The sequence below is a fragment of the Phyllostomus discolor genome, chromosome 5 (assembly GCF_004126475.2).
Source record: "Phyllostomus discolor isolate MPI-MPIP mPhyDis1 chromosome 5, mPhyDis1.pri.v3, whole genome shotgun sequence".
NCBI classification, from domain to species: domain Eukaryota; kingdom Metazoa; phylum Chordata; class Mammalia; order Chiroptera; family Phyllostomidae; genus Phyllostomus; species Phyllostomus discolor.
The window spans coordinates 105993020-106009984 of record NC_040907.2 but is presented as its reverse complement, the minus strand read 5'-3'; the positions used below and the strand labels follow the sequence as shown (position 1 = coordinate 106009984).

General features: G+C 42.1%; 1 protein-coding gene across 5 annotated transcripts in view; it reads right to left on the bottom strand.

The window, feature by feature from the left end:
• Positions 1-6452: 6452 nt before the first annotated feature.
• Positions 6453-16965, bottom strand: part of TMEM72 (transmembrane protein 72) — a 38814-nt gene continuing 28301 nt past the window's right edge. The window contains exons 3-6 of one of the 5 annotated variants that reach the window (XM_028513771.2): positions 14927-14993; positions 11409-11480; positions 10473-10612; positions 6453-9007 (exon numbers count right to left, since the gene is read on the bottom strand). In XM_028513771.2, coding sequence (XP_028369572.1) covers positions 8529-9007; positions 10473-10612; positions 11409-11480; positions 14927-14993 — 758 coding nt within the window. In that variant the 3' untranslated portion in view covers positions 6453-8528. Of the gene's footprint in view, positions 9046-10472; positions 10613-11408; positions 11481-14922; positions 14994-16965 lie in introns of those variants that run through there. The other 4 variants (XM_036026681.1, XM_036026680.1, XM_036026679.1 and 1 more) reach the window with 4 other exon arrangements.

The following is a 16965-nucleotide window of genomic DNA, read 5'->3' as shown; positions in this document are numbered from 1 at the left end:
AGAACATCTTCCATCATAGAACATAGTAGAAGGCAGACTATGGAACAAGCTATAGATTTAAAAAATTGAAATTATGCCAAATATATTCTCCAACAATAATGGAAATGAATTAGAAAAAAGGGATTAAAATAATAACACTCCTAAATAGCCAATGAGTCAAAAAAGAAATAAGAAAAGAAACTTGAAAATACTCTTCTGATAAATGAAAACAAAACCTCAACATAAATCATATGTGATGAAGCTAGAGCAGTGGTCAGAGAGAAATTTATAAGGCTAAATTTATATATTAAAAAATAAGAAATATCTTATATCAATAAACTAACCTTCCATCTGAAGAAAATAGAAAAATAAGACTAAACTGAATGCAAAGTAAGCAGAAGGAAGGAAAGCTTAAAGATGAAAACAGAAATAAGTGAAATAGAGAATATTAAGAAAAGAACAAAGAGAAAATCAATGAAACCAAAAGTTGTGTGTTTGAAAAGATCAAGAAAATCAACAATCTTCTAGCTAGACTAAGAAAAAAAAAGAAGAGATTTAATTTACTAAAATTGGGAATAAAAAGAAGGTGTATGTACTACTGATTTTACAGAAATAAAAAAGGGACTGGAAGATGATATTATGAACAATGGTATCCCAACAAATTAGATGACAGGTGAAATGGACAAATTCTTAGAAAGAAACAAACTACCAAAACTAATTCAAGAAGAAAGTTTTAACAGATTTAGAATGTAAAAAGTTTGAATTAGATGTATGCCCAAATGGATTTACTGGTGAATTCTACCAAAGCAAAGAATTAATATCAGTCCTTCACAATCTTGTTCAAAAAATAGAAGAAGTAGGAACACATTTTAACTCACTTTATCAAAACAAGGCAAAGACATCACAAGAATAGGAAACCACTGATCAATGTCCCTTATGAATGTTGACACAAAAATGTTCAACAAAATACAGCAACTATAAAACAAAATCCAGCAACATATAAAAATAATTATATGACATGAGCAAGTAGGACTTATTTTATGAATACAGCATTGGTTTTTAAATATCTGAAAATTAATGAATGTAAACCATATCAATAGAACAAAGGGAAAAAAAGACTATCTTCAAAGATGCAGAAAAAGCATTTAACAAATCCAATAACCTTTCATGACTAAAAACATTCAACAAACTGGAGATAAAAGGAAACTTCCTCAACCCCATAAAGGAAATCTACAAAAAGCCTAGCTAACATTATACTCAATGGTGAAAGTCTGAATGCTTTCTCCAAGGATCAGGAACAAGACAAGGATGTCTGATTTTATTCTCTTCAGTGTTGTAGTGGTAGTTCTACTTAAGGAAATTAGGCAAGAGAACAAGATAAAAGACTTTCAGATAACAGAGAAAGAAGTAAAACTATCTCTATTTACAAATGACATAATACTGTATGTAGATAATAATAAAGAATTGATTAAAAAGTCTTGTAATTAATAAATTAGAGATATCACACTTCCAGACTTAAAACTTTATTATTAAGCTATAATAATCAAAACAGTATGATATTGTTATAAAAATGAACACATAGATCAATGGGACAGAAAAGATAGCCCAGAAATATACCCATACATCTATGATCAATTAATTTATGACAAAGGAGCATGAATATACAGTGGGGAAATATTAGTCTCTTCAATAAATGGTGTGGGGAAAACTGCACAGCCCCATGCAAAAATGAAACTGGACCCCTAACTTATGCCATACTCAAAATGTCAACTCAAAATGGGTTAGAGACTTGAATACAGACCTAAAAAGCATAAAAGCCCTAGAAGAAAACATAGCAGGTAAACTCTTTAATATCAGTCTTAGTGATAGTTTTTTGGATTTAACACCAAAAACAAAGGCAAAAAAAAAAAGGAAAAATAAACACATGAGATTAAATCAGAGTAAAAGGCTCTGCACAGGAAAGGAAACAATCATCAAAATTTAAAAAAGTAACTTACAAAACGCAAGAAAATATTTGTAAATCATGTCTGGTAAGGGGGTTAGTATTCAAAACATATAAAGAACTCCCACAACTCAATAGAAAAAAAACTACCAAACAATTTGATTAAAAAATGGGTAGAAGACATGAACAGATACCCTTTTCCAAAGAAAACATACAAATGGCCAAATGGTACATGAAAATATGCTCAGCATCACTAATCATCATTGAAACACAAATCAAAACTAACCACAATGAGAAATCACCTGACAATTGTTAGAATGGCTATCATCAAAAATACAAAAAATAACAAGTGTAGGCTAGGGCTAGGATGTAGAGAAAAGAGAAGCCTTGTGCACTGTTGGTGGGAATGCAAATTGATGCAGCCACTATAGAAAACGAGGATTATTAAAAAATTAAACATAGAACTATCATGTGATCCAGCAAATACACTCCTGGCTTGATATCCAAAGGAAATGAAAACAGAGTATCAAAGATATATCTGCATTACCATCCATTGCAGCATTATTTATGATAGCCAAGATAGGGAATCAACCTAAGTGTCAGTCAACTGATAAATGGATAAAGAAGATGGGATATGTATACATACAATAGAATATTATTCAACCATGAGAAAAGAAAATCCTGCCACTTGAGACAACATAGATGGACCATGTTGTTTCACATTATGCTAAGTTATTTTACATTGTGCTAAGTTAAATAACTCAGACAAAGCAAGACAAATACTGCATGGTATTGCATAATGTGAAATATTTTTTAAACACTTATATAAAGCCAACATCATCCTAAACCAGATAAATACATAACAAAGAAAGAAAACTACAAGCTAATATTACTAATGAACATGGATGCTAAAATCCTCAACAAAGTATTGGCAAACTGCATCCAGCAATACATTAAAAAGATCACACACCATGATCAAGTGGGATTCACCTCAGGGATGCAAGGATGATACAATATTTGCAAATCAATAAATGTAATACATCACATAAACAAAAGCAAAGAAAAAATCACATGATTTTTAGACGTGGAAAAAGCATTTGTTAAGGTACTGCATCCATTTATGATAAAAACACTCAGCAAAGTGGGAATAGAAGGAGAATTCCTCAACATAATAAAGGCCATACATGAGAGACCTATAGCCAACATCATACTCAATGGGCAAAAACTAACAGCTTTCCCACTAAGATCAGGAATAAGACAAGGATGCCTGCTTAGACCACTCTTATTCAACATAGTATTGGAAGTCCTAGCCACAGAAATCAGACAAGAAAAAGAAATAAAAGTCATCCAAATTGGAAAGGAGGAAGCAAAACTGTCATTGCTTGCAGATGACATGATAATGTACATAGAAAATCCTATAGATTCCTCCAAAAAAAAAAAAAAAACAAAACCAAAACAACTCGACCTAATAAGTGAATTTGGCAAAACAGCAGAATAAAAAGTCAATATTCAGAAATCAAAGGCATTTTTATACATGAACAATGAAAATATCAGAAACAGAAACCAGGAAAAAAATCCCATTTGCTATAGCAACAAGAAAATAAAGTACACAATGTGAAATCTTCACCCCTCCAAAATGAAACTCAGAATGTAAAACATAAAAGTGGTTGCCAAGGGCTGTATGGTGGGGAAAATAAAAGGAAATTGATAAGGGCACAAACTTTAAGCTTTAAGATGAAAAAAGTCTGAGGATCTAATGTAAAACATGGTGACTAGAGATGATAACACTGAATTATATAACTGAAATTTTTTAAAAAGTTCAACAAGTTTGTAAGTTATAAGATCAATACACAAAAAACAATTGCATTTCTTCATACTAGCATCTGAAAATAAAGTTTGAGAGAAAGCTAACTATATAAGGTGGTAGGTATGTTAATTAACTTGACCGTTAAAATCATTTTACAAGGTATATGTATATCAAATCATCACATTGAACATTTAAATAGATATAACTTATTTGTCAATTATACCTCAATAAAATTGGAAAAATGAAAACTGTTCTTTTTACAAAAGCATGAAAAATAAAATACTTAGAATTAATTTTAACAAAATAAGTGTAAGATTTGCATAAAGGACATTACAAAATATTATTGAAAGAAATAAAAGACCTAAATAAATGGAAAGGCACCCTATATTATGGGTTGAAAGATTTAATCATGTTAAGATAGGAATACTCCCAAACATGATATAGAAAGTCAGTGAAATTTCTATCAAAATCCAAGATCAATTGCGTTTTCACAGATTTTGACAAGTTGATACTAAAATTCATAGAGAAGTGAGAGGGATCTCAGAGGATAAAATAGTCTTGAAAAAAAAAGTAACAAAGTTAGAGGTTCACACATCCTCACTTCAATATGTACTTCACTGCATAACTACAGTAATCAAACCAGTGTTGTAATGTCATAAGGACAGATATACAGATCAACGGCATAGAGTTGAAATGGAAATTTATGATCTGTGAGTTTTTGACAAAGGTGCCAAGACAATTCAATGCAATAAATGGTGCTAGAACAACAGGATCTCATGTAAAAGAATTGTTAGACTCTACCTTACACCATGCACAAGAATTACCTCAACATTGATCATGTTTCTCAATTTAGAAGCTAACATTTATTCTAAAACTCTTAGAAAAAATATAAAACTAAATCTTCATGAGTTTCAGTTAAAAGTAATGACTTATTAGACTTGACCACAAAAGAAAAAGCAACAAAAGAAAAAATAGATAAATTGGACTTCGCAAAATAAAATCTTTTGTACTTCAAAAGACACTATTAAGAAAGTGAAAAGGCAACCCAGCGTAAAATGTTTGCAAATTGTATATCTGAATAGGGTCTGGTATGTGGAATATATAAAGAACTCCTACAAGTAAAAAAAAAAAAAAGAGAGAGAGACCAAAAAAACCTAATTAAAAAGCAAGCAAAGCATTTAAATAGACATTTCTAAAGAAGATATACAAACAAATGGTCATTAATTACATGAAAAGATACTCAACACCATTAGTCACTACAGAAATACATATAAAAATAGTAAATAGGTGACTATAATAAACAAGACAAACAATAATAAGTGTTGGCAAGGATGTGGAAAGAACACTCATACATTGTTGGCGGGAATGTAAAATGGTACATCCCCTTTTGGAAGTTTAACACTTCATTAAGAGGTTAAATATTGAGTTATCATTTAACTCTGCAATTCCACCCCTAGGTATATATCTAACAGAAATGAGAATATATGCCCATTCAAACACTTGTACATAAATGTTCTTGGCAACAATATTTATAATAGGCACAAAGTAGAAACTGCCCAAATATCTATCAACAGATGAAAAGATAAAACAACATAGTATATCTGTATAATGGAATATTTTTCAGCCACAAAAAAAGAATAAAATAAAGATACATGTTGAAACATGAATGAACCTTGAAAGCATTATGATAAGTGAACAAAGCAAGTCACAAAAGACCATGTCTTATCTGATTCAATGTATAGGAAATGTCCAGAAGGGAAATCTGTAAAAACATAAAGTAGGTTAGTGGTTGCTTAGGGTGTATTTAGAGTAGGGTGAAAAGTGACCATTAATGTTTTGGGGCAGCTGTGATGAAATGTGAACTTGAATTGTGATGTACTTGACAATGAATGTACTAAAAAAATTGAATTGGTGAATTTTATGGTATGTAGGTTATATCTCATATATCTCAATAAAAATATTTAAAAAACTAAAAAAAAAATCTCTTAGCACTGATGGGAAAGAGCGCTTATACTGGTTGGCCCCCAGGGCATGGCTCTTCAGGATTGGGGTTCCACCATGGCTCTCTAAGCTGGAGGGTTGCTGGCTGCATCATCTCCAGGTTCAAGCATTGGAATCTGGATTTGAGAAAGAAGCTTTTGCATCTACAGTGGCCTTGAAGCAGAGAGAAGTCTTGGTGGTGTTTACCTCGGTGCTTTCTTATGCTGGGGCTTTCTCACTGTGAGGATCCCACAGTAAAAGAAAAGTACACTTAACACCGGCTTGGGTGATTTGTGATCCGAAGAGCATTTCCCTGTCTTCCTCGGTTAACTGGTCACACCACCAATCCTGGGAGAAATTCTGCTATTTCCACTTAATAGGGAAAATTGATACCAGAGAGATAAAGGGGTTTGGCCAGGGTCAATCGGCATGTTAGTGGAAGAATTAATGAGTTCTTTCTACTTCCTGATACTGTTTCACATCTACACAATGTCTGATCTGCTTTCTTCTAAGAAAGGGACGTGGGACACACTGGGGTCAGCACTTCTGTTTTGTTCTCAGCAAAAATGAGATTCTGTGCAGGGATAGAAGTGAATAAGGATGGTTGTCTTGGGTTGAGAATCAACTGGTGACACATGGTATACATCTGCTTATGAGGAGATGGAAATTTCTTGCTTGGTCCACCGACAGAGGTGAGGGCTTTGGTCTATTTAATGATCTCACCTCAGCCTTTTTCTCTTTTTACAGCAATGAGTGTTTGAAAACTGTACTTTGCTAATCTTGGTAAGATCATAATTGTTTGGACCACTAATGCTGCATCAGACTCTCCCTTAACTGATGTCAGGCACAAGGAAGCCTAGATATCTCGGAGTCACAGGCAGAGCTTATCACCTGGAGCTCCCATTTTCCCATTCACCTCTAAGATGGAACAAAAACAATGCTTTTGGGTTTACAGAAATGTTTATTAAATGAGATCTGAGAGCTCTGACATTATACTTCTGGGTGTGCTTCTTGCATGTAAGCTGGTCACCCATCTAGCTCTGCTGCCTAAGCTTCTGAGAATAGAGCAGGAACGCTGGGGTCTGCAGAGGCTGGCTGCATCTGTGCTGTGTTCATCACATTCCCCTTCTCCACATGACAGGTGCAAGAGCCTGGGCTCCTTCTGTGCACATGTGGCCTGTCTAGGACTCCACCCCATTAAGAAATGGGTACAATTCCCATATATACATACTCACGTTCCATATTATTCATTGTCTCCTGACTGTGACTCTCAGATCCTGAAGTCCCTTCTCAGTGACAGTTAAAGAAACAGCTCCACTACTTCCATCACAGAGGGCTTATGGAAGTGTGTCTTTTTCACTTGGTTTACAAAAGAACTGTTATTGCAGGAAGAGATCTGCTAGTATGATAATACACTTGCTGTCTTTAGGCATGAAAATGATACTAGCTTCTAGTTGGCTATTTCCATACATTTGTGAAATAACTTGTAGGGGATGTTGAAAAGTACGCAAGAATGAACACACATTTCTTACCTAGACCTTAAAGCATGTGCTCTGAGGGCTGTTTTGAAGATCTTGGTGTCTGCTCACGCACAAACTTGGGAGCATGTGATTGGATTTCTCATTAATTCAGATTGTGTATGAAGAAGAGCATGTTTGCTCTTCCTTACAATAACCCTGTGGACCAAAGGACACTTTTTAGAAATGAAAACATATTGCAAGTCCTTTAACTAAGGAATATCTGATTCAAATTTCTTTGCTTAATCTGAGTTAACTCCCACTTCCATGAAGTGGTTGCAGAGAGCTAACTTGCCTGATCACTTTCCTCCTACCATCCCTCTTTCCCTCCTCTTCCTTCCCATTTCGAACAAACATATATTTATCACCTATTCTGCTACCAGACATCTAAGAGTGGCAGAGGCAATTCTTTTTGTTGGGTGAATCTTCAGGGCACCACCTCTGAGGTCCTTGAGTATAGCAGGCACTGCATCTTGTGCTGTGGCATTCATGACTGAAAGCTGTCATTGGCTTTCAGGAGCTTTTAGTGTACATCATCTACTTGGAATCTTGGAAAAGTTCATGAGGTGGGGTGCAGGCAGGCCTCAGTGGTGTTTTCAGAACAAGCATCACTCATCTGGCCTGGCTCTCCCTGCAGTAAGAAAAGTGGCACTTTTTCCCCTCAGTGGCTCTGTGACCCCTGCTGCCCAGCCCCAGCCCCAGCCCCAGAGCACAAACAGCATGAAGCTCACTGCTGGGCACTACTCCCCTGTCCTAAGGGCCTGCAGTCTGGCCTTTTATCCCTATCTGAGCAATCTCATTTGGAGGTTGGGACCCACGGCCACCTTCAATACTTGTCTGTTGACATGCATAAGTTGCCAGTGCATCCTTGGGCCTTCAGAGCTGGGATGTTGTCTCAGAAATGGGATGGACATAAGTCCTTGCTGAGTGTTGAGACCTGTGTCAGGAGCAGCAGAAGTCTGGTGGCTTCTCCTGGGGCTGAGGCAGCCTTGTGTGAAGTGGGAGTGATGATCTTTTTGGGGAAAGCACAAAGATTTCCTCACTCTATGTGCAGGAGAAAGAACTTGTTCTAGTTTGAAGCAGTGTGGGCTTCATTTGTACCTCCCTTAAGGCTGCTTCAGGACGTATCATGCTGCTCAATGGCCCCAGAGGTTCATTGGAGTATGTTTGGTCACACCTTGAAGAGCTGACCTACAAAGACCCTGGGCTCCCTGGAGGGTCCACAGATATCAGAAAACTCCAGGCAGAGTCATTAATCTATGCCAGCCCCTTGCCAAACATCTCCAAGGCTTGAGTAAGCAGCTCAGAAGAGGATGATGTCCGTGAGGGAAGGCAGGAAAAGTGGAGCCTGGGATGAAGGGATGATGGGGGTGGTGTCAGAGGTGGTTTCCTCTGGCTCACTGTCCTCATTGTCTGGGTCTTCGATGAGGCCTGGGATGATCCTGACCACATGATCTTCAAAGTGCACCTGCTTCTTCTTGGCTAGTGAGTCAGCTGGCTCCAAAGTCAGCTCTGTCAGAGCATCTGGGCACTGGAGGGTGCTGGGTTTCCTGGTCCCCTTTAGGATGTACTTCATGTGTGTGAAGAAGGAGCTGGACCCCTCCTTGAGGGCTCCATGGAAGGCGTAGGTTTGCTCAGTGTCCCCAGAGATGATGGTGCTCATGGCACTGCTGGAGGGGTCTGTGTACTGCTCCTGGGAGACTGGCACCTCAGGGGAAGCTTTGTTCTTCTTACGCTTGCTAAGAAGGAAGTAGGTCAAGCCAGTGATGATGAGCATGGAGCCTGGAAGAGATCTGGGAGGTCAGGATACAAGATGTGTCCTAGAGAAAAGCCAGAGGCTATTCAAACCCACCATTCCAAAAGGCCATGACAGCACACCTGTGCGGCCACACTCAGGCTGCCTGTGCTCCAGTCCTCTCACCTAACACACCCACATTACCCACCCACATCAGATTCAAGGGACAGGCCTGGTGCCTGGCTGGGGCATGTCAGCAGGGCTAGTGCCATGCTAGAACCCTCCTCCTGACTGTTAGATAAGGTACCCTGTGCCTGAGGCTCCCTTTCTACTAACAGCTGACCCTGGTGCTGCCTGAATAGGCTTTCATAGTCACTTAGCCTCCCTCTTAGTACAGCTTATTAGAGCTGGACCTGTAACACCTTCAATGTGTCTGGATTCTATGTTGGATACCAGGCCCCACCTGCTGAACTAGACTTCCTTCCCATTCCAGAAGTGGGAGATTGCCTTCACTTTTTAGCCTCCCCAATAACCACAGAGAAAAGTACAGATACTTTTGTGTGGGGCTGGTGTAGCATTGCCCCCCTTCCTGGCCCTTCACGCAGCCTCCAGACCCCTTTGTTCCAGGCTGAGACTTGCAGCTCTGGGTTCTTTGCTGGGAATTCTGCCCTGTCCAGAAGAAGAGGGGAAGGTGGCTGTCCTGCCTGCCAGGGCCAGAGCCTCTTGGGCCTTTCTCCTTTTCCAAGGAGTAGGAGGTAGTGGCTTGCTCTAGCCTCTGCAGTGAATCCTGCTCAGGAGCCCACTGAAGAGCCTGGCAGAGTGGCCTTCAGAAACCATGACAGGTACTTTATGAGAAACTGCAGGAAGGAAAAGGGGATTCTAGCTTTCAATCTTATTTCCCTGGGCAGTTTGGTTTCTGGCATTTTAGATGGGTCATGAGAAGGGGCACAGTTTCACAGCTATAAAGAAGGCAGAGGAGGCTGTTAGCAGAAAAGTCAGGACAAAACCCAGAAGGTGGAAGTATGAGTCCTGGCTTCTGAGATCAGGAACCAGGCTGACCAGCAGGATTTGTGAGGTAAAGTAGGGGAAGATGTTGCAGCTGTGAGGGTCTTTGGGGGTTCTTTCATGTTGTGCTTTCCCAACCAGGATGAAGAGTTTGGATCTGAATCAGGCACTGAGGAGACATGGGTGGTTTTGGGCAGAGCAATGGCCATCTCACCCTCCTAAAGCTCAATCTCTACACAGGCTTTGAGAGAAAGGCCAGGTCCCTTTTAGAGCTGCAGCTTCTGGACACCTACATGGAAGATTAAAGGACATTCTTGATACTTAATCAGGATGGAGAAGTCTGATAGGTCCTTGTCCTCATAACCTCAGCCAGAGCAGGCAAGGGGGCGAGTGGGAGTCCTGGAGCCAATGCAACTGCTGACTGAGGTGAGAAGGATTCAACCCTTTCTGCTTATTGCCTACCTGTGATGGGGGCTGCCTGCTTCTACTACCTCCTATAACTCCTACCTGGGATGGTCACGTGCCAGACCAGCACAGGGTGGAGAAAGCAGGCCACAGACAGCAGCATATAGGCCAAGAACTTCTGGAAGCAGCCCAGCCACTGGGCCTTCTCCCTTGCTATGTAGGCCAGAGACCCTGGCTGACACCTGGGAGGAAAAAGTTTAGGGTTAGTGGCAAGAAGAAAATGACTCAGGAAAACATCAGCATTCCATGAGGCTACAGGGGGCTGGGATGGTGTTCTGCTGTGGCCATGTTCTCTATAGTGGCATCTGGCTGAACACCCCTAGGGCAGGAGTTCTCAGTAGTTACATAATTAGGGTTCTTGCTTGTGCCCCTCCAGAGGGGCTACAAAGGCAGTAAAAGGAGAGTAGGGGACTCAAGGGTCCCCTGGGAAGTCCACAGTACAGTGGAGAAGGTAGGCGGTATGGGAGACACCTGGCTGGAACAATTACGCAGATCGTGCACTGCACAAAGGGCTTGGCTACGTGGGTGAGCAGGCTGGAATCCAGCTGCACCTTGCTCCCAGAGACTTGCCTAGGCATGAAATGGCATTGGCCTGGAGGGGCTTCTTAACTGGCATGCAGAGTCCATACACAGGCCTGGCAGAGGCCTGGTACCGAGCAGGTTTCTTCAGGGTTGCTACCTCCAGGTTTCAAAGGAAGGAAGCACCTGCCTTTGTCATTCTCCAAATTGGCCTAGAGGAGGGCACAGCTTCATCCTGTCCAGGCTGGCTTTGGGGAGTGATGGGGGCTGGCCCTCCTTCTATACCCCACTGCTTGCCATGGCTCTTTCGTTACCCCTGGTAGTCAATTCCTTTGTGACCAGACCCTAGCTGGATGAGGAGGGTTCCAGAGATGAAAAAATGCCCCTTTAAGCCTAGGGCTTTTCCCTCCCTGGCCCCGGAGAAAAGGCAAGGATCCCTTGGCAGTGGAGGCTACTTACTGAAAGCAGATGGTCAACATCTGAGCCACAAAATAGGCCCCTTCACACACGGAGACGGTGACTCCTGTAAACCTATGATGGAGACAGGTGAGGGAGCTGGGCATCCTTTGATTCTCCCTTCACTTTCCTGTGGGTTATCTCCTCACAGCACCTTGGCCTCTTGGGTAGCTACAGCTAACCAATGGACCAGGAGTTTCTTGACTTAACCCCACCACCCAACCAGCTTCTACCAGGAGCCATCTTGATGCCAGGACCTGTGCTGGGTTGGGCTGTGGTGGTGAAGGAGTTGGGGTCTTGGGCTCAGGCATTGGTGAGGAGGATGCTTCGGGCTGGCATGAGAGACCACCTTGATCACAAAACCCCTGTGTTGACACTGGCAGATGTTCTTCTACCTACAGTCACTAGGACAGACAGTCATTGTCTGACTTAAGAGTCTTAAAGCTTAATCCATTTTCTTCTCACTCTTTTCTCCTCATCCAAAAAGCCACTAGGGCAGGCTGACTGTGTTCCTTAAATAGTCTTACAATTAGTCCTGTTCTCTCTGGCCTTATCTGTATCACCTGAGTTTGGATATTCCCCTGGGACACATGTACCTTTTGGCCTCACTACTCCCTGGCCCTCACCTTCTGCACCTTGCTCCTCCACTTCATCACCAGAGGTTCCCCAAGGGCTTGTTCTGACACCCGAATCTGATCATATTCTTCCCAATTTAGAATTCTTCAAAGCATCCTTATGCTCCATTTGTGGTCCACAGACCTTCTGATAAAAACCCCCTGGGGAATATGTAAAATGATAGATTTCTGGGCCAGTCCCAGACTTTCTATTTTTTTTTTTTTTTTTTTACTGGATAATCTCACTGACCTACAGAATTGAAATTCCTTAGCATGCCTTTTAAAAGCCTACATGAGCTTCCATATTCCTCTGACTACACCAGGTGCCACAGGACCTTTGCACAGGCATGCTTCTCTTGGAAGAACTTCTCCCTTCTCTCCTTGTCTGTCTGGTAATCTCTAATTCTTCCATGTGGCCTGGGCCTACTCTTGGAAAGACTTATTTTTTAAGTGTTCTGTGGACTGTCATGGAAGTAAATGAATGAGTGAGAGGAGATGTTGCCTTACAGGAAAAGGGTTTCCTCAGGGTCCTGGGCGGTGTTCCTGATTGGCTGTGTTACCATAGGCAAGGGGCTTGACCTCTCTGTGCCTCAGTTTTCTGAGAGTAATTACTGTGTTTTAACAATAAAATTGTTACAAGGACTAGATATGTTGATATTTTTAAAGTCCTTCAAATGTGCTTGGCACATAGTTATCATTATATACAGACACCAGTGTAGGCAAAAGTAGGTTTATAGTTGTTCATATGAAAACATACATGTTAATAAATAACAATACAAGAATGAACTCTGTGTTTTGCATACTCACAGCTGCAAACCTACTTTTGTTCACTCCTGTATGTATTAGTTACTATCATTGCTTTCTCTCTCTTACTGTGACTATTTAGTACTTTACCTCTACTTTCTCCCACACTCTCTATGCCTCCCAGTGTCTTCCTAACTCTTACTCTTCAGATGTTAAGTGGTAATACCTTCAGACATTGGGTAAGTATGAGGAAGGCAGTGAGAGGCCTTGTAGGAAAGAGGAAGAAGGGAAGGAAGCAAGTGTAAAGGAGAAGTGGAGAAGAACAACGGAAAAGTCAATGACAGGTTAGTTCCTTCTGGTGTCTACTTTTGACCATGGTCTGTGCTTGGTCCTTGGGACACAGAGAAGGCAGTGACATTCATAAAGGGTATTTGTTACAATGAATGAAGGTTCTAAGTGTGAGGGAACACAGTGCCAAGAGTCCAAGATCTGCATAGGGGAGAGCGTATGTTGTGGGAGAGAATGGGAGGAAGGAGTGAAGATAGGGAAGTAGGACATTTGGACATCTGGATGGCCCTTGAGGAATGAATGGACATGAGTGCAGGAAGAATGGGCAAGGTAGACCATGGGTATTAATCCCTCAGGGTTGGAGAGGAAGGAATAGTCAGAAATAACTTCTTCTAGGACTGGACCATGAAATGACCAGATGGGCACAGTGTCCCCTTAAGATAGGCAGAGCAATCAGGAAGAGGCAGCGTGCTGGGCAGAAAGCAGGCAGCATTAACTGGCCACAACCTGACCCGGTACAGTAAGAAAATAACCCGTAGGTCTTACCCTAGTAATGTTTTTGGGTGAATGAGGAAAACATAGTGAGAGGAGGAAGTCCAGGGCCTGCCTCTGTATTCTAGGGAGACAGTGCATAGTGGCTGGGACAGGCTCAGTAAGACATAGAGGACCTTTAGAGCAAGAAGTCACTTCCAGACAGTGAGGGTCCCAGGCACAGGCAGGGGTCCCAGGGCAGAATGCCAGGAAGGAATGCTTTGGGAATACTGAAGTGGGTGAAAAGGCACCGCAGGTGTCTGACAGGATGAGCAAAGGCTTAAGGGAAGGTGATGTGGATGTGTTTAGGAAAGAGTCAGAACCTCCTGGGGTATAAACTGAGTGAGAAGAAATAAGGTGGAGGTTAGAAGAGTACAAAAAAGAGTGGCTTGGAGAGGCTATGGAAGCCATTAAAAACTGTCAGAAAGCCCTGTGTTTCTAGGGGGCTGATGTTATGGCATTGTGGAAATGCACTGGGAGGTTGGAACATGGTTGGAAGATGGTGGATGTGATCCATTCTGCACACCAAAGAGCTTGTCTGAGCAGGGTGGATGGGCTCCTTAGCATGCAGACGAGACCACTGTGATGAAGGTAGATGTGAAGGGGGAGGGGAAAGGGAGGAGAGGACGCATCTTGCTGACCCCACAGGCATACTGGGCTCCCTGTGTCTTTCAGAATTGGGCTGCTGAGAAGCTGGGTAGTCAGAGCCTGCAGGGATGCTACGCTTTTCTCCCACCCTAGGACATTACTGTACCGTGGTCTCCTCCTTGCCAGGGGGTGTTTGCAGAGACAGCTGGCAGAGATGAAAGGACAGTTTGGGGAACTAAAAGAACTGGGGCCCCATGAGTCTGTGTCCTGATGCTCATGAGCTTGGTGATGTGGGCTGAGCAGCTTACTCCTACTGAATTTTCTTATTTGCAAAACTGGGACACCATTCACTTCTACAGTGCCGTCATTAAATGACATGATGTAAATAAAACCTTTAATTGTGCTTGGCATGAAGATGGGCTGATGTTTATAGTCCTTTCAGATTCTCCTCTCTCTAAAAGAAGAACTCAGTTAATGTTTTCTAGCTAAGAAATTATTGAAGAGATAAATGGGTGGATAGATGGGTAGATGGATAGGTGGGTGATAGGACAGTTGGTTGATTTATGGGATGGTTTGACTAAAGCCCTTTTCAAAGCAGAGGATAGCTTAAGGGTGCCTCTAGTCCTTCCATCTCTGGGATAGGATGGACTTATCATGGGAAAGGGTAGGGTGCTCTGGGTTAATCTAAGAAGATAGACTCAGAGTGAGCTGGGGCAGAATATGAAGGCAAAGAAGGGCATGTGTCCACATACTCACAGCAGGTAGAAAGCCAAGCTTTTGAAGTGCCCCCGGAGGAAGGTCTCGGTGCCCACGCCGATCAACACTAAAGGGAAGAGGAGAGGGAAAAGTGGCCCAGTTGCTCCAGCCACAGCACTGCCCTGAGGAGGGCTCTTTGGCCATAGAGTGAGCCTTTTCCTTGGGGACTGTTTCCCAGGGGGCACAGAGATTGGTGGCTGGCAAGATACAAGAGAGCAGGGAACCTTCTGAATTGGTTTCTGGAAACCAGAGAGGTTTGAGGCAGAACCCCACAGGTCTTTTAGTCCAGAGCACAAATGCTATCCTTCTCTGCCTACACTGGTCATGCCACCATCCCTTAGCACCCCCAGAGACAGCCTATGATGACAAGACACCACATGCTCTGCCCTATAGCTATCTTCTGTGTGTCCTAGCTTCAAGGGCCCTCACTGTCCTGCAGGCCCATGTCCACGTGTGCTGTGTGTCTAGGCTGCAGTGCTTGGACATGGGTGAGACCTGCCTGTCCTTGCTGTTTTCATGACCTTTTTTTTTCACTTGCTGCTTTGGCACCTACTCCCGGCTCATTGCTTTGGACCCAGTGCTGATTAAGCCCCTGGGGTTTTGCTCTGGCATGGGAAGTGCTCAGCCTCATCTCCCTCTTGTTCTTTCTTGGCAGTTGGTGTTCAAATGCTTGTGCTCAATCCCTTAATCTTCCATTTTTCCAAGGGGAATTTTGTCTTGGACACAACTTTGCAGACTTGCTGGTTCCCTGTCATTTGCTCACAGGACTCTCTTGCTCTAACAGGTTTAGTCAACCAGCTATGGCTCTGACCCCATGTACTCACTGACAGAAACATTTCCCAGACAGCACTCAGATATTCACAAACTTTCCTCCAGGATCATGTTGGTCCACAAATCAGACCTCTTTCTAGACATATGTGATCATACTCCATGCATCTACATTTTCTCTCTGGGCTCAGATAACATACCCTACTATTTGCCACCTTGTCCTATTCTACCCCCCAAATTCAAAGATGGTGAGCTGGGTTGTCAGATTTGTTTGTGAGTGGTCATTCTCTTCTGCTGCTCATGGGCATTCCCAGGCCTGATGCCTTTTCTCTTCTCTGGCAGAGAAGCTGTGTAAGCTTCTAACCCTGGGTGGTCTGAGATCTTTACCTACTGCAGAAGTGCTGTCTCCTGAAATGAAGTGTAGAACCCCTCACTTACACCACCAACATCTCCACCTTTACACCTGGCGGATTGTGGAAGTGCTACAGGGAGAAGGTGACAGAGTGCTTTAATCTAGGAAAGGAAGGACAGAACCCATGTATTCCTAGTGATGGAGGCTCCCCTGTGCTTGAGAGTGGTGGAGGACACTGTGTTTCTGTCCTTAGCAGGTCCTGGCTGCTCACTGACTCTTCCCCAGTGAGGAGCAGGGAATGCTTGTCAGCCACACACCCTTCTGCAGTGCCAGTACAATCTGCAGGGCACTTAATGGTTTACACATAATGGTCACATGTATCCTGGCTCCTCATAGTAGCCCTGTGATGCAGAGAATTCCATACTCCCATTTCACAGGAAGGAAAATAAGGCTGTGTTCTCACAAGGACACACATAAGCCAGAATGTAAAGGATCTACAGACCAAATTTGAGATTTCTGGCCACAAGTGGTGGGCAGTTTTCTGGTTTTTACTGTCTACCAGTGTATGTGTATAGTGTGTAATGTCTGCATTGTGTTTTTTGTGTGGTATGCATATGTTGGTATGTGTTACACGTGGCATATGTGTGTGGTGGTAGTATGTGCCGGTTAGCATGTTGTATGTGATATGTATTATGCATTGGGGTGTGTTGTATGTGGTATATGTGTGTGATGGTGTATGAGCTATGTGTGGTGTATGTGTGTAGTATATGTGTGTGTGTGTTGTAGGCAAATGTTCATTTATTTATTTTTCACTGTGTATCCTGTCCTGTTCTCATCACTTAACATTTATTAACTTCTTTAATTATCACAACATTCCTCTGAGAAAGTGCTATGTTATCCTCATTTTACAGAAGAGGAA